The sequence below is a fragment of the Canis lupus genome, chromosome 7, assembly GCF_003254725.2.
Source record: "Canis lupus dingo isolate Sandy chromosome 7, ASM325472v2, whole genome shotgun sequence".
Lineage (NCBI taxonomy): Eukaryota > Metazoa > Chordata > Mammalia > Carnivora > Canidae > Canis > Canis lupus.
This window is the reverse complement of record NC_064249.1, coordinates 32,046,866-32,070,307: the sequence shown is the minus strand read 5'-3', so window position 1 is coordinate 32,070,307 and position 23,442 is coordinate 32,046,866. Positions and strand designations below refer to the sequence as shown.

Genomic DNA, 23,442 nt, shown 5'->3' with positions numbered 1-23,442 from the left:
GTGTCTCTACCTCTCTCTCTCTCTCTCTCTGTCTCTCTTGAATAAATAGATAAAATCTTTAAAAAATGCTAATAGACATGGGTTCTATGACTTAGCAGTGCAATTTTATGAAGACTCAATTTTCTTAAGTCTAACAATTGAAGCTAAAAAGATAGTCTGGATAATAAATATATGAACAGGATAGGCATTATTTTTTATTGTTTTAATATTGAGTGGCAGGAGAAAACAGACTTTTGTAGTCACTTAGTTTTTTGGTCTTTGAAATTTTGTCAAACTGAGAAGTTAGGTAAATAGTCTACACTGTGTGAGTCTCTGGCTGGGTAACAGAAGTGTTTTAGACCATGAGCTGAAAGAACAAAACAAACAAAACTACTTCCAAGTCTACGTGATCTGAAATTTTTTAAAAATCTCTTATTTAAAACCTGCTTAAAGGAAGACTTGAATATCTGTTTTTATATTTTCCTTGAGCAACAGGGGATAGGGGGACTTTAGTATTTTGTTTCTATATTCTCTTAACAGAAGGGAGATCTAGACAAAGGCTCTCATGAGAACCCTGGAGAGTGAAGCAAGTAAGCAAACCTGAGGACCCCCTGTAGGACCATGACTTCTTCCAGCCATGGAATGTCAGAGCTGGAGGGAGCCTGAGAGATGATCCAATCCATCTGTCTCAGCTAATGATGAGGCAGCAGAGTTCCAGAGAATGGCAGGATTTGCCAGGCCAAGGTCATGACCCTCATTATTGGCCAAATGTAGAGCACACTTAAAAAGTGAGATAAGTAGGAAAATAGCTGAATCCCTTTTTAGCAGAGCATTCAATAAAGATTTTCAATAACTCAGTTTTATATGATTGCAGCTTTTCTCAGGCTACTAAGTATTCCAAATCTGCTCTGCTGTTGTGTTTCTATTACTGTTGTAGAGAAAATACTGGCAAGCTGAATTTTCTGTGATTGACCTGGTCTATGCTTTCATGCTAAGTTTGAGGTGTCAGATTCTTGTTAAAGAAATTTCTCTTTAAGCTAAGAAATATTTTTCTAAGGCTGCCCAAACTCCTGCTGTTGCATTCTGGTTTCTTTGTAAAGTGTTGGCCAGCATCCAGCTGTTATAAAGAAAAGTGATAACACATTATATTCCTGGATCACTTTGCTATTTATCAAGTTCAGTGCTGTACCTCAGGCTGTTTCCCTGGGCAGATGGGGAGCAAAGAGCAAGACTCTCAAACTCTTCTTTTTATTGTTGTCGCAAACCCTTTTTAAGCATATTTCTGTTTTAGACATATGTTGCTAGCTGAGGAAGAACAGTGTCTTTGCTTAGTTTATGGGGAATGGGGGAGGACCGAGAATTCCCCTGCGCAAATGACTATTCCAATTTGCTGTTCAAACCGCCCCGTGAAATCCCCTGAAGGTAAAATGTGTCAGAAGTGGATTCGAGGAATGGAATCACCAGGACACTACTTAGCAATTGCTAGGTGCATTTTAGAGATTAAGTCCAACAGGACACACAGTTGGTGTAGTACCAGAAAAGGCATTTAATAAGATACTGGCAGCTTGTCCAAAGCATAGATACACAGAAACACAAGGAGGTATCAAAGTGAATAGTTCTACAGCCTCTTTCCAAAGTGACCAGCACAAATTTGGAGCAAACTTTATAGACATTTGCTCAGAGATCCAGGTCCCCATGTAGTATTTCTGTGCCTCGGGCCACTGTAGAGAATGCAGACACAGAGGACTTCCCTACTGAAGTAAGTCTGTGTCACGGTGTAAGTACCAGCACCATGCCAGATGTCAGATGGACACTGAGAAATTAGAAGTTGAAGATTCAAAGCCCCAACTGACATTCTCACCAATTGATTTTATTTCACACCTGACACAACCAATTCTGTCAATGCAATTCAACAAATACTCACGGAGCATCTGGTAGTGTGCAAGGCACTGGGCTTATGCAGCAACAGGAACAAAGGTAAGTAAGAGATACTCTCTGATCCATGTCAGCCAACAGTTAAGGAGAGGGAACAGGCAAGGTCCAAAAGTGAACTTTACCCTTCAGCATACCTCCAGCATGACCTTTCTCTCACCTGTAGCTCTTTATCTAGGACATACATTAGCTCAGAACTTAGAACTTCCACTGAGTACCCTGAACACATTACACTTTGTGTGCCATTCTTTCTGTATGATGTACTGGGAAGACAGTTTTGGAATCAGAAATACTGCTTCAGGGGCGCCTGGGTGGCTTGGTGGGTGAGCATCTGCCTTCAGCTCAGGTCGTCACCCTGGGGTCCTGAGATCGAGTCCCACATCGGGTTCCCCACAGGGAGCCTGCTTCTCCCTCTGCCTATGTCTCTGCCTTTCCCTCTGCGTCTGTCATGAATAAATAAATAAAATCTTTTTTAAAAAAAGAAAGAAAGAAACACTGCTTCATATCTTTACTCAGCATTTAATGGATGTTGCCTCGTGTCAGTGATTTAACTTTTTAGAATTTCAGTTTCCTCATCGACAAAACAGGATCTCAAAATCAAATCTCATTTTATACCTAGCAGAATATCAGTCATAAATGTTTATTCAATTAGTACTTTTCTATCTTCCTATCTCTTTGCATCCCCACAGATTTCTTTTTGATCCCCTTAGTCTTTCTTTTTTTTTTTTTTTTTTTTTTTTTTTTTTTTTTTAAAGATTTTTTATTTATTTATTCATGATAGTCACAGAGAGAGAGAGGGGGGCAGAGATACAGGCAGAGAGAGAAGCAGGCTCCATGCCTCGGAAGCCCGACGTGGGATTCGATCCCGGGTCTCCAGGATCGCGCCCTGGGCCAAAGGCAGGCGCCAAACCGCTGCGCCACCCAGGGATCCCTCTTTTTTTAAAGTTTAACAAAATCTTAGTCTAAAACAAAGAACTCTTTTACATATTCTTCATTATATCTGAAATATGTTAACAAAGCAGACAGAGAAGAAAATGAGGGTTGATGTTTCAGTTATTGCAGGTTCATGAATATAAGATTTTTTTTTCTGGCTTTCTAAAAAAATGTGGCAAGTACCAATTAACACATAATGCTACGACAATAGTCTTAAGTGGATTATGATTTGCAAATCACATTAATCTTGTCTTGAAATATCTTCATTGGTTTCCTTGGAAACTTTGAAATTGATTTTAAGGTGTGCGTTCTGAGTTTCAAGACTCATAACCATAGTGATATGGATCATTTTAGCACCTCATGGTCTTTAATTCTTCTGCCCTCTGAGCTGGAAAAAAGTATTAGCTTCTGGTAATCTTTAATAGTAGGTGCACTGCAGTGTTTTAGTATCATTTATGATATTTGTATATTTAACAGTGTGTGAAACATTTTAAATAATGTGAATTACACCCTGAAATTGGAAAGAATCTGAATTGTATTTCATTCAGTGTTTTAAAAATAAGTGTATATCCATTTGCCTATATTATTTTTCTACAGTCTAAGCTAATATCACATATTATCCAGCATGGTTGACTAATGGTCAGTATTGCCAAATAGTGTTAGGCAATGCACATAAACTTTTCTAAACCTTCTTTGCCCAGCCCCCAGGGGAAGAACAATTTACACCATAACAGAATAATAGTATTCTCTTTTAAAGCAGATTTTCTAACATTTAGATTTCTACTGCTTAATCATTCTGAGCAATTTGAGAGGAACCAGAAGTTAGAGAATAGGAAGACATAAAGAAAACAAATGTTCTCTTTTTGTAAAACTACAGGTGACAAAAAAAAAAAAAAAAAAAAAACTACAGGTGACAAACATATATTCAATAAAAATGCTCAGGTTACTCTAAATTTTAGACTTACTCCAAAACCACAGAAGAAAGTATGTTTTTTTTATACTTCTCACATATGGATATGTGTATATTAAAGAGGAGCTGTTACATGTGGACCACATAAAAAATGTAGCAAAATATGCTTTAAGAAATGTCAATGCTTTATATCATTAACAGGCTCTGTCTTTTCTGGGAGAAGGTTATGCACTGCTTGCTTTATTTCGTGTATTATTTTGCTAACAAAAATTCAGTGAATTCTGGTCTCTTCTCCACTCTGACTCCCCTCTTCCAAAAAGAAGGAATGACTTACATTTATATCTTGGAAATTACACCAAAAAAAAAAAAAAAAGAATGAAATGCAAGAAGCAGTGATAAGAAATTGATAAATGCCAAGATAAACACTGATTTTTTTTTTTTTTAATAATTAACTTTAGGAGCACCTGGGTGGCTCGGTATCTGAGCATCTGCCTTTGGCTCAGGGCATGATCCTGGGATCCTAGGATGAGTCCCATATCGGACTCCCTAGAGGGAGCCTGCTTCTCCCTCTGCCTATGTCTCTGCCTCTCTCTGTGTGTCTATTGTGAATAAGTAAGCAAAATCTTAAAAAAATAATTTTAGAGTTTAAATCAAGGTGGAATTAAAATGATAGACAATAATGTATCATTTATGGAAAAACTCAAATATCTCATGTTTGACAACTTAAAGTCATTCTTTAAAATGATATTCTCAGGGGAGAAAATCACAATGGAAATTTTAAAACAGCAAAGGGCTACATTTTCCTCTGGAGGTATTCCCAGACTTCTCAAGTTTTCTGGGGGACCATAGATTTAAAGGATGTTTCCTCCATTTTTTAAAGTAGTATTTCTAAGTTTTCCATTAAGAAAAGGCTTTTATATTAAGGGAACATTTTACAATAAAATTTCACTGTTAAAAATAATTATTTGGAAATTTTGTAACATATTTATTTTCATAAACTATAGATCAATAATAATTTTAAAGATGACTGAGGTCTGAAGAAATTTTTCATAGAAGTCTTATGCCCATAGGGAATTTTAAAATTTCAACTAATTTATAAGTATATTGTTATAGAGAAAACTAACAGGTGATCAATTCTACAGGGATAGTGTAAATAACACAGGAGTTCAAGAAAAAAAAGAATAATTCAAATTCCTCTTACAGAAGAGCTTGTCCATGTATTTTCTTTGATATTTGGAGCCCACTGGATACATTTAAAAGAATAGTTTAACAGTTATATTTTTAAATGTGGATGCTTACATTTCAGAATTCTATGATCATGAATATTTAAATTTATGGTAAAATTTTTAGTCAAATTAAAAATAATGTTTTGTTTTGTTTTGTTTTGTTTCGCCTGAGGTAAGTGCATGTGCAAAAGCATCCATCCATTCATTCATTCATTCATTTTTGTGCGAAAGTTTTATTTTTTTATTTTTTTAAGATTTTATTTATTCATGAGAGAGAGAGGGAGGGAGAGAGGCAGAGACACAGGAGAGGGAGAAACAGGCTCCATGCAGGGAGCCTGACGTGGGACTGGATCCCTGGTCTCCAGGATCTGGCCCCAGGCTGAAGGCAGCGCTAAACTGCTAAGCTACCAGGGCTGCCCTGTGCAAAAGTTTTAAAGTCCACACTTCCATAGAGTGCATCTTTGGAGCAGTGCTGGGCATGACAAAGTTCAAATAAAAGGATATTAAGACTTACTCAAAAATAACACCCAGAAAAGCATAGTTAAATATTTGTTTCAAGTTCTATTATGGGAGAAAGATGTAAGATTTTAACATAAACTAAATAAATAAAGGAAAAGAAAGGGAATTGAGTCCTACTGAACTCCTATATGTAAAATATCCATCTGCTGCTTTACCTAGAAGCAGATTTTTTTCTTAAGAATTTCCTTATGTATAACTATCATAATTTACTTATTCCCATAATGCAAAGGAGAAGAAAATCAAAGAAAAACGGAGTCATGTGAAAAGTTCATGGCTAGATAACACAGCTGGTCCTTTAAGACTCAGCAAATGTATCCCCACATTAGGGAAACCTTCCCCACCCTCCACTCCACCCAGATGAGAGAGCAGTCCTGTTGTATGGGCCAGGCAGCTGTCTTTCGCCCCGGACTGTGAGTCGTTGAAAAGTTTGAAGACAAAAACCTTCTTTCACTGTGTCTTCCCTGTGCCTAGGAAAATATCCATAATTTCAGTAGGTGCTCAATAAACATTTACTGAATGAGTGAATAATTGAGTGAATGAACAGTTTTGATTCCTAGGATTTATAATGTGGTCCAATGCATTACATTTAGCTTTAAAGACGCCAACTATCTATGCTCAAATTGGTAGTAAGAAAACAATGTAAAATTGTCAACAATTTTTGAAATGACCAAAAATTGTGAACAACAACCATCTCTGAATTGAATACAATGAGTACCTTTATGCTTGTCATATGGAGCTTAAATTACAGATAGATAGGCATAAAATAGCCCTTGTCCTATAACATCGAGAGAGATTTTAAGGGACAAATTGTAAGATGTCATAAGCTTATCAAAATTTGTCAGATGATGAAGGCAATTTAGAATACTTGGTTTTAATTTTGTATTCTAAATGGACATATAATCATTATGAACCTCAAAAGAGAATAGAAGCCAACAGTATGAGAGAAACATAAGATATGTTGGGGAACCATTTACTGAGAAATATAGTATATGTTATACATACTCTGATCTAATTAACTTACATGAACACTAAATAAGGAAGAGTATATGGATTTTTACCACAAACTACCACCACCAGGGCTACCACCTTGCTAGATGATAAGACTCTCCCATTCTTGCTGAGGCTTTGGGGTACACTAGGTATCTTGTCCTAAATCCTTGAGCTAAGCCCTGCCTCTTCTGTTTGCTAGCTGAGAACTTTAGCTAAACTCTTCCATCCTGAGCCTTGTATATATATAAAACCTATGCTTTGTAGCTCACATCATTACTGTCAGGCACAGAAGAGATGGACAGGAGATACATGGAAGTTACTTGTACACTAAATTGGCTTGGGAAGTAATGGTGGTTATTCACTTACCTATGAGAGAAGTTTTTGCTATAGGAAAACATTAAAAATAATTGTTTACCTAGGTATATTTTTCTACTCCCAGTTTAACATAAGGCAACTAGGAACATTGAATTGTCTATCTCTGTATCTTGGTGCCTAGAATCTTATCTGGTATATTGAATGAAGAAATGAATACATTTCAGTTACTATAAAGTTATATCCTACATTTGAAAAAAGTGCATCCATTTTTAATATAGTTTGGCTAGTCATAGCTTAAAAGAATGTATGCATTACAGAGAGATTCTAAACTCCAGTATACTGTTGAATATTTAAAATGGAATGCCGAGGTCAAGAAGTCAAATTCTAATTTATTTCTAAAATTATATGTTCCTTTGAATCTGAAGTATACTTAGAATTTTCATCAGACTTGACTGAAAAGCTGATTATCGGTTCCACTGCAGATCCATTTAATCTTACATTTGCATAATGCCTTATAAGTTTTCAAAGGCCTTTACATTGATAATTTCCTTCAATTTTCAGAGCCATCCTATGAAGTCAGAAAAAAATTTATTAAAATTCGCAATTGTCAGGAATCTGACTCAGAAAGGAGAGAAAACTTTGTCACCCACCTAGGAACAGGCATTACTTACTGACTTTTGAGATTGATGTCTCATCTATCCATCTGTCAAAGCCCTGACTTTTACCTATTGTGTGTTTTTCTTGTGTTTGTGGAACAATCTGGCTCACTTAATTTCTTTATAACCTTAATTGGGATAATTTACCATTTGCAGACCTGTAGTACTACTCTGGTCACAGATCCCTTTTGTTAATATCCTGTTAATAATCAGGACACCTCTGGGGGAGTTCCATGGAAGGAACCTATCAGAAGTTCCAAAGGAGAGGGAAAAAATACAATAAACAGATGAAATTGAAGAGCAAAATTAAACTTTATAGAATTAACGAAGCAGGTCCTTAGATGTTTAGTGAAGTTCTCTCACCCTAATCCTGTTCTGCCTTGATCAGGCCACTTTATTGTTCTCACTTTGTACTGTCCTCTCATTTCAGCTGGGAGATGTATAAAACTGTTCTCCAAGATACTTAACATTTTAGGATACACCCTTGATTCAGGATTTGCACTGAATATTTCTCCAAATAGAATGCTTCTTTCCAGACAAGTAGGTTCATATTCCAATTCAGCTGCTTAGTAGCTATATACTTGAAAAAGTTAACTCTGTGCCCAATTTTAACCATAAAACCCCCACCTGATAGGGTTGCTTGAAGGATTAGTTGGCCAAGGTATAAACCATTAAAATGGTGGCTTGCACATAGCACCTGGTACATAGTAAGTGTTAGCTATTACCATTAGTATCAGTATTTTCATCATTATTGTTTTCCTTATTTTTATTATTTTCAGGCTTTTATTACTATAATCATTATCTCTGCTCCTAAAAATAAGAGAAAGGACCTTAGAGATCATTGTAGTTCTGTCAGTCAGGAAGCAGATGGTTTCATTTTATTAAGGCTACTTTATGCAGTGATGAGGAGGGGAGTATGGGGGTGGTGAGGGAGCCAAGATGCTCAAAGCAGTTTTTGTTTTGGCAGTTAGGAAAAGTGAAGAAATAAGAGATGGAAGGAAACTTTGAGAGGGAATTAAAAATAAGTTAGCCATGCCACTTTTAAAAATCAACTTTTTCTACGCTATTGGCTGCTTTCCTGAGCCACCATCAATCTCCAGAGCATATTGGGAGGGATTACCATGGAACAGACCCAGGCCATTTTGAGATTCACTGTCATGTAGAGGTGTTCTGGGTTCGAGTTCCAACCATATCAGATTGCTGTCTATTTATTTACTTTTAAGATTTTATTTATTTATTCATGAGAGACAGAGAGAGAGAGGCAGAGACATAGGCAGAGGGAGAAGCAGGCTCCCTGTGAGGAGCCCGATGCAGGACTCGATCCCAGGACCCCAGGATCACACCCTGAGCCAAGGGCAGACGCTCAACTACTGAGCCACCCAGATGCCCCAGATCGCTCTCTTTTTAGATAAATAACAGAAAATAGGTGCATTATTTTCTTTTTTTATTTATAAATTTATTTTTTATTGGTGTTTAATTTGCCAACATATAGAATAACACCCAGTGCTCATCCCATCAAGTGCCCCCCTCAGTGCCCATCACCCAGTCACCCCCATCCCCCCACCTCCCCTTCCACCACCCCTAGTTCGTTTCCCAGAGTTAGAAGTCTCTCATGTTCTGTCTCCCTTTCTGATGTTTCACACTCATTTTTCAAAAAATGTATTTCAATCATCAAGATAGCAATTATGTTGTTTTGTTTTTCTATTGCACTATTATTATTAAACATTGTGCTATCCACTCTCTCATTTACTATCCATTTGCCTCATATGAGCTTGAGCAATTTTTAAAATATGAGTAAATTTTTTAAATGTGAGTGGCACTTCATACTATTTCTGTGTCTTACAATCCTTAGTTCTCATTGGACTACAGGCCATGCCTCAGCCCTGGCCAGAGTTCCTGCCTTCCCTGGCCCAGCTCAGTACTCACCCTCACCACCTCCCACCCTCTCCATCCTCTGGCCTCTCTACCTTGAGGACACCCTGCTTATGTCCTGCTCAGGGCAGTCCCCTTGCTAGACTCTGATAGGTGCCCTCTATCCCCAGATCTTTCTGGAGCTGGTTCCTTTTCCTAATTTAGGTTGCAACTCAAAACTGATCACTGCAGACATGCCTTTGTTGATCCTGTGATCTAAAGAAACAGCCTTCCACACCCTTCTGCCCCTCCCACCTTTACTCCATCTCTGCATCTATCACAGTTGGGTGACTGACCAGTAGTCTTTTGTGTCTAATGCTTGGCTTTGACTCTTGCTTCAACCAAGAATTAATTAATCTCATCCTACCTTCATTGCTTAATCTGCAAAGGAAAATTAATAGTATCTGCTTGTTAGTGTGGTCACACTGCTTGGACAACATAACCTATGTGAAATATTTGAATAATTCCTGGTACATGGAAAGCATTCAATAAATATTGGCCATTGCTGTTACATTATACTGTATATTGTTCATCACACTCTAGACCAACTTACTGTAAGCTAAGAGCAATGATGGTCCCCTGGGCATATCACTGTATCCTCAGGGCTTTGAAGAAGCCTGGCACACTCTAGGCACTCAAAGAACATTTGCTGAATGAAAGAATAATGTATCCAATATCCATACACATCTGTCACACTTTTCCTTCTTAAATCCTCTCCCCATAAAGGCAGATTCTGTTCTTCTCCAGGAACTGAAGATACTTTGGAGCCTCATGTAATTACTACACATAGACCCCCTCTCATTGTAATATTCTTAGAATCTTTGTAAAACCCTCGATTTACCGGCTGAGGCTGGGTCACTGATACCATGTGGCCTCCTGTGGGTAGAAAACAGTATTACAGCAAATCCAGCTCCAGGCTTCTGACCAACCCCCCACCCCAATCACCCTATTCTTGGGCAGTTGGAAGCTCTGTCTTCTTTGCCCTCTCCAGGCACTCTTCTATTTGAATTTCTTTGGAATGTAAGCTCATTGAAAATAGAACCCTTGTCTGTTTTGTTCACAGCTGTACCTCCTCCACCTAGATCAGAGCCTGGCACATAGCAGGCATCTAGTAAATGCTTGTCAAATTGAATAAATAACTGAATTTTTAAAAATAACTTTCTCTATTTTTCCCCCCCTGGTGGCTCAGAAATCTGCTGCAGCTATTAACAGAAAATATTGGCCACTTACTCAGTTGTATATGGAGTTTCAGTATCAAGATGATGAGATATAATAGGAGTAAAAAGAATGAGGAAGTAGAGTGAAAAATGAAATTAAAAATATAATTTAATGATACCTAGCTGCCTATTATAAACAAAAATAATCATATGTTTAAAGTTGAAGTATATTTTAACATAATATTTGGAAAAGATAAGGTCACTGGACAGTGTACTCAGATGTAACAACACATGTACTTAATATTTATTATTTTAAATTCTTGGCAGTGCTAATTTATGGTTGTTCTGCAAAGAAGAATTAAAAAAAAATCAATAGCCCTTTCTGCAGTGTCCCATTTGAAGGAGAGCAGTAACTTTATATAAAAAAACTATCCCCAACAAGGCTTTTAAAAGGATATACTTTTAAAAGTACTCTGTAATTTTCTTTTAAGTAGAAACTTCTTCAGTCAATATAAAGGACAATATAGCTAATAATTCCATGCATTACTTTCCCTTTGGAGTTAACACAGCACTCTCCAATATATCGTGTCCTGTAACCCTAACCTCAGTCCTGGAATAGATGCACCAAATATTTTCATACTCATTACTCAAATGAGCAATTGGAGTCTCAGAAAGTTTAAGTGACTTTTCCAAAATCACAGTTAATGAGGATGGCCAGAACCCCAGATCTGAAAACTATACTCCATGGCCTCTTCTAGGATATCTGTGAATTTGTCTTTCCACACTGATGATCAGGGGATTAGACAATAGGCATAGTATGAGTCTTATGTCCTAAGTAATTTAGCCAGTAATTTCTGATGTCAGTCTCATCCTTTTATAGGTTCTAATATTATTTTATAACATACTGCCTATACCTCTTTCTTTTTTTATCTAAGAAACCAAGAAAAGGGAGTAGGGAGGATAACAAGTTCAGATATACAAAAGTACTGTTCATGATTATTTTGATCCCAATTCAATGATATAAATTACTTGAATTGGGATCACAATGAATATAAAGCCCTTTGGCATTATCTGTTAGGTTTCATATTCCCACTGGATGATTTATTGATGTACTCTTGTGAAAGGTGAACTCAGAATTTATTGCTTAATTTGATAAATTTAAGTAAAGAGAAAGAAATTAAGAACCCTTCACGTGTATTATGGGAAATTTGCTTGAAAGTTAATATTTTTATTATAACAGTGGTTCAGAAATATCATGAAAGTTAAATTATGGCATTTCTTATTATGCTACATTAAAAATATATATTGATTTAAAATTCTACTAAATGCTACAAGCATTTATAATAATGCTTGTAATAATGCCACATAAGAAAGAATGGGAAGTCAGGTACTACTGCAGATAACTAGCTGAGCATCTGAAAGTTTTGTAGGTATCTTTGTTATCATAGAAAAGATCTGTTTTATTCAATACTATCCAAGAGAGGGAATGACACAAACACATGCAGTTGATTCCTGTTCTTTGAGGTAGTTATGTTCTATAAATTTACCAAAATATGGAATTAGTGACTACTGAGCCATTACTTCTAGGAGAAATATTGTGTTCAGGTCCTGCAAGTCTCTGGAGACATGTTTTATGTAGGTTTCTTTCAGCAGACAACTTAGTTCATATATATTTTTAAATTAAAATGTTAAATTAACATTGACCTTACAACTAACAGCATCCTAACTCATTCATAAATGAAGTTTATCCAACATATATATCATCTCCAAAAGAACATCAGAGTCATCTTGCACTTAGGAATGCTAGATGCCACTATAGCACTATCCCTGGGGTTCATTTTAGACAGCAAAACCACTAAGAAAAAGTAAAAAAATGCCAAAAAAATAAAAAAAGGTGGTACTAAATACATCATAAAAGGGGCATTTGTTTACAGAATGAGCTGAAACAGGAAGGTAGAGCATTGCCTTGTTCCACCTCAACTGAGACCGTGTGCATTAGCAACTCTAGTTTTACTGCTCTAAATGGCTGTGAACCATCATAAAAACACCACAAGCGCTGATTGGGGAGCTACAAATAAATTTTAGCAAGTATGCAAATTTGCAGATATGGAATCAGCAAATAATGATAATTAGCTGTAATTTTTAAGAGAGAGAAAGAAAGTAAATTTGGGGAGAATAAAATATCCACAGCAATGTAAGGAATTACAAATCGCCAAAACTCATGAGCCTTAGAAAAGCAATCAAACCTTTTAGGAGCCATTGATATATTTACAAAGGAAGATAAATTAAACAGCTCTGTTTCATTTGTTTAGCAATTTAAGTGGTTGGAGCTTACAATCTGTAATATAATTTGTGGATGAATGCACAGAGAACTGGATTCAAATAAGATTCACAGTGACAGTAATAGTTCTTACATTTAGGAGCAACATTCTCAGAAATTAAGAAAAATGGATGCATGTAGAAAATAGATGCAAGAGAGTTCTGCTCTTCTCAGCACTCTCTGAGAGTCAGTGTAATGCTCCCACTGCTGCTGCCTTTGTATTTTATGTGTGATAAGCATCTGCTGTGTGATCACAAACCCAAGAACCCTCTGACTCACCTAGTTATTTGTATGGTTGTGGAAAAGGATTTCACTTACTGCCAATTAAATAAAGATGACAATACTTTTTTTTCTGAGATAACTAGATAACTTAAGTCAACTACTTAAGGCTCTGGATAAAATAATACATGTAAACACCTTAACTTGCAGCAGTCTACATGGTAGAGTCATCAGAGGACACTTCCTTTTCCTTTAGGAGGAGGTACGAGTCCACAGCTCTAATTCTTTTCATCCTCATAGTGGTTCGCTATTATCCCACAGGTATCCTACAAGAATTCCTTCTTCTTAAGACCTTCAAGGCAGGTATTTGAAGATTTTCATGGTCCAAGTGTTCAGTTACCATAGTAGATCTTGCTTATCTTTTTTTAAAGATTTTATTTATTTACTTGAAAGACAGAGGTAGCACGATCACAGAGGGAGAGGGAGAAGCAGACCCCCATTGAGCAGGGAGCCTGATGCTGGGCTCAATTTCAAGACCCTGGAATCATAACCCAAGCTGAAGGCAGAAGATTTAACTAACTGAGCCATCTAAGTGCCGCAGATCTTTCTTATCTTGATTAATCTTCTTTAGTCGAGGTATTTGATCTCATACAATAGTGTATTCCTTCTTCTACTTTATAATAACATGGTCTTCATTAACATATATCAGAAAATTTGGGTCATCTGGGTGGCTCAGTCAGTTAAGCAGCTGCCTTAGGCTCAGATCATGACCCTAGGGTTCTGGGATCGAGCCCCACATCAAGCTTCCTGCTCAATGTGCAGCCTACTTCTCCCTCTCTACTGCTTATACTCGCTCTCTCTTCCAAATAAATAAATAAAATCTTTTAAAAAAATACCTTCAAATTATTATTTTGGAAATACTGTTCTCGAAGATAATTATCTCTTTACTTTAGAGTGAAATTAAGGATAATGTTTTGGTTTAAGTTTTTTATATTATAAAAAAATCCAAAAAAAATCCAAAAATCATTGATTTCTTAAAGGAGCATTCACTCAGCATAGATATAATCACAAAACACATTTGCATCTTGAAGTGGATGTAAGAAGCAAGAACTGACTCACACACCATACTTACTGGACACTTTCCAGAATTACTCCCCCTGCCCCTGCATGGAATAAGAAGAAAAGAAAGCAAAACTGGAGTAGAAAGAATTATTAGGACAGCACAGAAATTGGAAAATGGTGCCACAAGCCACTCACTTGAAAGATGTATTCTTTCTGGAATCAATAGAATTTAGCCAAAAGAAAGGAAGATGATGATATCAGACTTAAAATTTCTCTTCTCAAGAAATTAGGGCAACTTTACAGAACTGGATGAAGTTCTGACCAATCCTATGAATGATTCGTCAATCTACATGAGCTGGAGTGAGTAAGTCTTAGGAGGGTAGAGAAAGACTTGCCCCATCTTGGATTAAGGTTTCTTAGGCTTAAACACAGCATTCAAAGAGACAGCCCTATGCCTTGCCTGATGTTTTGTCTCTGACCTAGATTTCATAAAGCAGCTCAGGCTCTCTCCCTCTCATTCAGGGAGCAAGTCTAAGAGTAAAGGGGAGGAACCGGGAGGAACAATGTCATATCCTTGCAGAATTGTTATGCTGCTGGCCAATAGTTACAACAGCAAACCCAGGATTTTCTAGGTCAGCTTCACCAGTGAAGTAGCCTCAGTCCAAAATGAGTGAACAATGCCAAAGGAAACCAGAAATAAAAAGGATAGTCACAATAGGTAATAGCCCTCTTTTTTGGAAGATCTGAGCCATGATAGAATAGTTTTAGCAAATCTAAATTTTTTAAATGTGCCAAGGCAATGTTTTTTCTCACTCTGATTTTCCAAGACAACAGCTTTCTCTCCATGTCCTCCAGGATCTAAATAATTGTGATTAAAGCAATCTCCAAATGGAATGTGAATACTATAATTAATTTTTTAAGAACTAGAAAAAATGGAGCATACAATAAACTCCAGTCACTAAAAAATTAGAAAGACAGAGAGTGTGAAATACATTATGGGGGATAACATTAGGCAGTATTTATGGGAGATAACATTTATGGGGGTAACAGGCAATGTTTAATTTCTGAGACTAAAATTCAAGGAAAATATATTAAATAGTTATTTAATGGCCACTGATGGAATGGTAACAAGTTTTATTACTTTTAAATAATTGAAAGAGGAATTAAAGAAAATATATATCATGTAACAAAAGATAGAAAACAAAGAAAATACAATCATGAGAGAGAGAGATGAAGATATAAGAAAAGGAAGAACAAATATAACTTATAAGAATGAATGTAAATATTTAAGTTTATTTCTTAAAGTAGATGGTATCTTTAGGTTAGGTCATAAATAAAATCCAGTGATATCTGTCTGCAAGGAAGATGAGCCAAACATGCTGACCCTTTAAAGTAGGTTGGTAAAGCAAAGAGATACCAGGCAAATAAAAGAAAATGAAACCAGGGTTTGCAATATGAAAAATAACCCAAGGTAAAAAGTGTTAAATAGAGCCAAGTTAGTGAAAGTGGCAATCCATACATATTTTTTCATTAAAACCAGTCATTAAATATAAGAAAACAGATTGGCATAATGAAATTGTCCCACTTGAACATACCACTCTAAAAGTAAATAAGCTAATAAGCTACCTACATAAAAGGATACAGAAGATGTATGTCAAGAGGTAGAAAGTTGTGTAGAGGAAGACAATGGGGAAAAAAGGGCTGTTGGGTGGAGGTAGTAGGTGTCACTGAAAGCATAGGTCTGAAGGAGAAGCAGCCACCATCTGAGTGCAGTTGGAAGCAAGGTCCAAGGATAATGAAACGGGCACGCGAGGACTTTGGCTTTTACTGGAAGTGAAGTAAGATAGGAAGTGGTTGAAAAATGGGAAGTTTAAATACAATGAAATCTGATTTGTCTTAACAGAATAACTGATTGCTTTGCTTAAAATGGACTCTTCAGAGTTGGAGAGGATAAAAGACATATTCATGCTTAAAGTCTATGGAATTTGGTTACACAGATCATGTAAAATCACATTCATGATTTGAAAGGTGAACACACCCTCATTCAGCAATGACACTTTAGGAAATTATCAAATATCTAAAAAATAAACATACAGCCATACATACATGTTTGCAGAAGAACTAGTAAATAATCACAAGATGAAGGACATAATCCAAGTGTTCAACAATAATGCCATATTTAAATAAATAATAAATGGATTATAATGAAATAATTTTTCAAGATATTGTGGAATAGCACTTACTGACATGAAATTGTCCAAATAGAACATTAAAGGTAAAAGCTCATAAGATAGCATATGTAGTACTGTTTTAAATAAATATATGCAGATAAAGTTTTGATATAAATACAGTCATGTGTATGTTAGTAGATTTGTATAGAATGGAAAAAGCCAGAATATATGCAAAATAATGACAGAAGTAAGATTAGAATGATTTTTTCTTTAATATTTATACTTTTTTCTGGGACGCCTGAGTGGCTCAGTGGTTGAGCATCTGCCTTCGACTCAGGGAGTACTGGGATCGAGTCCCACATCAGGTTCCCTGCATGGAGCCTGCTTCTCCCTCTGCCTCTGTCTTTGCCTCTCTCTGTATCTCTCATGAGTAAATAAATAAATAATCTTTTTAAAAAGATTTAATATTTATATTTTTTTGAATTGCCTTAACTTTTACAATGAGTAATAAGGATTTTAAAAATTAAATTATTTCAACTTTAAAGTAAAACAATTTGTGTGAATCATTTTTAATGATGATACAACATGTTATTGAAGAAATACACATGAATTCCTTGCCCCACTGTGTTCCTATATTCTGTATCATGAAGACTTACACTTCTGTATTTCATGCTATTTCCTTGGGTTACATTCTCAGAAGTGCAAGTACTGGAAGAATGCCCGTGATTACTCATTGTCAAAATTCTTTAAAAAAAGACTTCACTGTAAAAAAAAAAAAAAAAAAAAAAAAAAAGACTTCACTGTTAGGTGCTCACACTCAGTGCTGTTTCACTTCTTTATGGCCAGAATGGATTATTGCCAATCAGTAACATATCTGCTCTTCTGATGAGTGGAAAGTGATTTTCGTAACAGGATGCTAAAATGGAAATCCAGCCAACGTGTTAAGTGGATCAACACCAGATGTGAAAGTGCTGAGCTAGACTGACATACAGATTGTCACACTAGCTGCTGTCAGCTCCCATTGAGGGCATTAAAGGGTAAAATGTTGGCTTAAAGACTGATTTTGTAGCTGTTAGGATGTCAGGAGTCATTGCCCCCATCAGTCCCAAGTGGGAAGAATGAGTGAGAATGTCCCTCATCTCAAGCCCCATGACAGAAATTTCAAGGGCTTTCTGAGAGTGCTTGACAGGAGTCACCTAGTCCTGGGAACACAATGGATCATGAACTGCAGGCCTTGGAATTACAAGGGGCAGGAGACAGGCTATCCAGTTATGGGTGGAGGAATTGAAAGGGAAATGGCTATATTCCGTGACCTACTTTTAGGACAAAAAGTGCATGAGTGTTTCTCTTGTGTGCAATCTAAGCCAGATATGACAGAGTCCTCTCCTGGAGAACAGCCTGGACAGAGAGAGGCCAGGGGTATAGTCCAAGGGCTGTGGCAGTGATCAGCCCCTATAAAGACGCTACAGATGAGAGATTCCCAGCATTGGCACCGTGTGATTTCTCCAAAGCATCCCACAAAGTAATATGAAAAACATAATCTGCCTTACAACTCTGCCAAGACCAGAGAATGGCAGCATTAGATCACCATGCTGCTATCAGTCAACAAAGAATGGCAGCATCCTGTTTCCTCCCTATATTCCAACTTCATAAAGTTAGAAGCCTTGGTCAGCAATTCTTGGTGGGGACGCAGAAGCACAAGGTGGACAAAGAAGATGGTCACATCTCTCTCACCACAGAAACTGGGGAAAAAGGGAAAGGGGAAGACCTCAAGACTGTAAACCAGGCTTGAATTTTTTGATATTCCTTGGGATAGACACCCTTTTTAATAAGTTGGGGCTCACTCTTTGAATTACCCGAGTGACAAGCAAGACTGAGGATGCTGCTTGAGTTTTTATTCAGGGACTAGGGAAGAATTTGCTCACACAATGAACTTGGAACAATAAAAAAGTTTCATGACAATATGTGTTATATTTGTATGACAATATTCACGTGGCAATTGTATTTCTAATCTTTGTGAATTATACAGTTACGTCCTTTCCATGTTTAGATATTGGGATCTTAGTAATTTTCTCACAGACCTCTGTGATTCAACTCTGCACACTTTTGTCATAGATACTAGTTTTGGGGGCAGCCCCGGTGGCCCAGCGGTTTAGCGCCGCCTTCAGTCCAAGGTGTGATCCTGGGGACCCAGCATCGAGCCCCACATCGGGCTCCCTGCATGGAGCCTGCTTCTCCCTCTGCCTGTGTCTCTGCCTCTCTCTCTCTCTGTGTGTGTGTGTGTGTGTGTGTGTGTGTGTGTGTGTGTCTCATGAATAAATAAAATCTTTAAAAAAATAAAAGGTACTAGTTTTTGTTCAACAGACTATTCTACCTCAGAGAACTTTAGGAAATTTCATGGAAAAAAACTCATGCCAGTATTCACTTTCTGTTAAGTTAGGTGTGTGATCCAGAAACTTTGATACCTCAGTCTTAAGGTGTATTCACACCAGATTGTATGCATTTACTATACAGCTATTTTAGCCAAAGTGATACGGTAGGCCTTCTCAAACTTTCTTCCACTCACTGGCATACCCTCCTATTAAATTACTTGTTTGTTTGATCCTCAAAATTGTATCATATGGTCTGAAACTATTGCAGAAAGATATATTTAAACTTAAGATTTAAATTAAATCTTCAATAATGGAGAACATTAAAAAAATCCACCAATGGCTTTTTTAGTTGTTCTCAATATGTTGGCGCTGCAGAAAAAACACAAGGGTTCTGTTAAAGACCACTTGCACTCAGGCCTAGGTCCATATGGGACGCCCCATAGAGCACTTTTGGCACCTAAGAAAATAGGGTTTAGTACAAAAACACTTGGCCTGAGTCATAGTTTTGAAGATGCAGAGCTACTCTCATTTTTTAAAACTTTTGGTAAACTGTAAAATCACTGGAATTGAAACCCTCTTTTATTTACATGGACCTCCTTCTCATCTGCATCCCATTCAATGCTAACACTCTGCTGATAAAGAATAAAAGGATCATCTGTACCTGTCTACTGTCCTGTGTCCACACTGGATTGGTGACGTTTGGGACCTTTTCGTCATAATTGTATTTGCAGTGCCTTTAACAGTGTCCAGAATGTTCCCTACTTGCTAACCTAGCTTTTTCCTTCTTCCTCTTTACCAAAAAGACTAGTAGAAATCATGAATTGTTTTAACTGCTAAATATCTCCTTCTAAAAAGATCCCATTCATTTATTCATTCATCATTCACTCATTCAATGGATCCATGTGGAACAACTACTGTGTTTACTGTATACCCGGTGCTGCCTGTCCATACCTTTGTTTTGCTTCCTAGAGAATTAAGAAAAATCACATTAAAGGATAGCAATATTAAAGGGTGTGTAACTTCTTAGTGAACAGCCATCTAAAAAACATCACTCTGCTCCTGATTAGTTTACCTAATGAGGGTAGAAATATGTTTCCCAGAGGGGGTCTGATTTTGAAAAGAGCAAAGATTAGATGACCAGAATCAATGGAACAAGTAGTGGCTGGTGCAGCAGGACACATGGAGGAGGGCTGACCCAAGGAGTGGGTAGCTCAGGCGTGAAATTTGATTAAAGGTAAGCTAGGAAAGCTGAAATTATTTAATTTAGATATTTAGGCAGACTTTATCTTTCTTTCATGAAGAGATACCCTCAGGGGGATTGCACAAACTCTACAGTCTCTTTTACCAACTGCTGAGAACATTTTAGATATCTTCTTAAAATCATTGTCCTCTACAGTAAGAGTCTCTTCAAGGGTGAGTGAAAACTATGGCCAATTAGAAAATTAATGCATCATGTCATTTTTGTTTTTGAAGTTTGACTTTTACTAATTTCGAGAATTCGTGATTTTGAAAATTACTAGTATTAGTGAAAAAATAAAATTCCCATGATCAGTTGTAGAAAGATGTGTTCTCAGATTATCTCCTGGGTTCTTGGTGTCTGTAGTAATGTTATCATAGGTTCATGGTTGGCTTTCTCCTTGGCTTTGGCCTTCATAAAGGAAACTTTAGAGCAAATTGAATACACAGCATCAGTGTTTGCAGTGATTTCAGGCTTTCTGTGTAAGATAGTTCCTTAGTGATATCAGCTGGACTTCATAATCAAAAATTGAGGATGACACAGGTTACTTCAATGGTGGTAATTACAAGGACGCCCCCAGAACTAACCTCACAAAAAGTAGTATTTGACAGTCCTCATCCAGCAGATTTATTCAGCACCTAAAATATATAGTTTATCTTGAATTTCATGAGACTCAAATATCACATTATGGAAATGTCCTGGAAATCAGGACTGTACCAGAGGGCTCTGAATGTCTTGATATTATCCTAAGAGTTGCTAAAAATCCTGAAATAACTAAAGAAATATGATTTTTCAATGACGGTGCTGCTGTAGCCCTCTTCTCTCCCTCTGGCACCCATCTCATAAATCTGCTACCCAAGTGGGCTTTCCCTGGCAGCAAGGATATTGAGTCTTCAGAAAAATGGAATTAAAAGGTAGTCATATTGTAGTTACGAAAGATATTATAATTTCCTCTCTCCTAGTGGCAAAACAAATGATGATGGCAAAATATAGCAAAGGAGATGCCAAGAAGCCTTCAGTTTACATTAATAGAGTCTTTCAGTTGACAGAAGAATATGAAAATAATTAAATGTGCCAGTGATTCCCTCTTCATGCAATTCTTTTTAACACAGTAGTGTTATTTGTATATCTAGATGTTTAAGTTCATTTAAGGTGCTATTTAGAGGGCTACATTTTCCCCTTATTTAATAAAAATAAATAGTTACCAACTTTCTAAACATAGCTAGTTTCTCATAGGTACCACTGTTTGAGTTTCAGTAAAAATGCTACCATTATTTATTTTTGTCAAAAAAATATAAAGATAGAAAATTATGACTGAAAAAAGTGATAAAGACCAAGATGTCTTGATTTATAATGCTATATTTTTATTTTTAGTGAGTGCCTTCAGTTAATAAGCAGGCAAGAAATGATTCATTTTTTTGTTTCCTTACAGCGGTTTACCTATGCAAGAGAACAATGCAAAATAAGGCAAGGCTGGAACTAGCAGACTATGAAGCTGTAAGTACCAAGGGCTTTCTGGCAAAGAGAGTCATAAAATGAACAGGAATAAAGTCTATGGTCATTTCTGGAGATTCTGTTGACTTTTCACCCCTGGATTTTAAGGACCAGATTCTAGGGATCAGGCGTCAGAATGGCTCAAATCCCTGACCTGCTTGCTTCGTCTCATCATTCACACTGGAGACAGTGAACTTCTAGATGCACAAACTCACAAGAGAAGGGACAAACATGTTTTGCTAACCTTGACATAAGGGTAAAAACATTAGATGTGTCCTATATATAGTGAAGACATCCAAACTTAGAGAAATAAAGAGCATTTGCTATGGGTAAATAGTTTTTGCAAAACCTTCAACTTGACCACCATCAGCAGATAAAATTAATCTGATGTAATTTGTTCAGACAATTGCTATTTGTGATTTACTGACTTTGAAGCACTGACTAGAAATGGCAATAGGCTGCTGAGGGTTTACATTCTTATCAGGAACTGGATAGACTGACGGAATCGTTAGTAGAAAAGTATTGCTTTCCTGTTCCTCACTAAAATGGCACAGAAAAATCCAATGGATTAGTCTTGAGCACTTTTTTTTTTAACAAAATAATGTTAGTATTTTAGATGTTTACTGGGTTCTCTAAAGTCAATTATTCATAAAATTAATATTTGTGATAGGTTTCCATGTTTCCTCTGTTAATATAAATGAAGATGAGCTACATTCAGTAAGCATGACTTATCATTGAGAACCAAAGTATACATACTACGTTAGAATTTGGTATTTGTTTTCTTGATAAATGCACACAGTAGATAAATGAGAAGGGAGTAGTGAAAGTGAATACCAGAACATCTTCACCTGTGGTATATTTTTCAGGAGAGCCTGGCCAGGCTGCAGAGAGCATTTGCTCGAAAGTGGGAGTTCATTTTTATGCAAGCAGAAGCACAAGCAAAGTGAGTCCTTGTGAGTCTTTTGGAAAATTTGTTCAAGTTGTGTTGTGACCTTTGTTCATAGAGGGGCTACAATTAACATTATTTATTATTCATTGTTACGATGTTGACAGAGTGGACAAGAAGAGAGACAAGATTGAAAGGAAGATCCTAGATAGCCAAGAAAGAGCATTCTGGGACGTCCACAGACCTGTGGTAAGCAAATGTGCAAACATTATCTCCACTTCATAATCTGAGCATTTGGGAATTGAAGGATGCCTGAAAAAGTGATGGAAGAATGTGGTAGCCCCATCACTCTTCCCCAAATCTTGGTGATTTAGCTAAGAAAAGATTGCCACTTTTGTGTAAGATAACCAGAACTCAGGAGTGTAATGTTTAATTTATAAAGCTATACATTTTTTCCACCACATCACTCTTGGCATTTGAAATACTTGATACTTTTATATCCTTGAAAGAAAAAAGACTGCAACAAAGCAAGACTTCAACAAAGCAGTCTTACATAAACCATGTGACTCAGAGTAACAAGTAATGAATGTCCTTGATTAATACCAGAAAGCTATGTGCAAGGAATTCAACACTGGTTATGGGCATTCGTAAGAAAACATGTCTAATCTCATATATTTCTTTCTATTTTGATATTATGCATTTGTCTTCTACATACTTCTTTAAATACAGACAGGGCATTTGGGAGTAATATTTACATAAATATAGAATAAATATCAAGTTCATAGCATTGGACAAATCAAGGTTGATGAGAATATTTTAAAAACTTTCCTCTCAACTACCTTCAGGATCAGACCAAAATATATCTGCTTTCCAAAGATTTCTTGATATGTGTGTTTCAATTTCAGATAGCAATGCAATTGTTAAATTCTATATTATTGAATTTTTCTGTTTTTGAATACCCAAAGGATTAGAATTAGAATTAAACTGGTTTCCCTATTCAATATTCAGATCGAGTTTTGTTCCTCGTGGTGAAAAAGGATTATAAGGTCATGTGCAGAAGTGTTACAAGAATATGAAGTAGGATTTTTGTTTGCTTGTTTGTTTGTTTTAAGCAATGTAGAAACTACTCAATACATTATGTTCCTGTGTTTAT

General features: G+C 36.6%; 1 protein-coding gene across 7 annotated transcripts in view; it reads left to right on the top strand.

Moving 5' to 3' along the window:
• Positions 1–23,442, top strand: part of RGS7 (regulator of G protein signaling 7) — a 581,011-nt gene that overhangs the window by 483,185 nt on the left and 74,384 nt on the right. For all 7 annotated transcript variants that reach the window (XM_025430511.3, XM_025430510.3, XM_049112368.1 and 4 more), the window contains 3 exons: positions 21,342–21,406; positions 22,270–22,346; positions 22,457–22,538. In XM_025430511.3, coding sequence (XP_025286296.1) covers positions 21,342–21,406; positions 22,270–22,346; positions 22,457–22,538 — 224 coding nt within the window. The remainder of the gene's footprint in view (positions 1–21,341; positions 21,407–22,269; positions 22,347–22,456; positions 22,539–23,442) is intronic.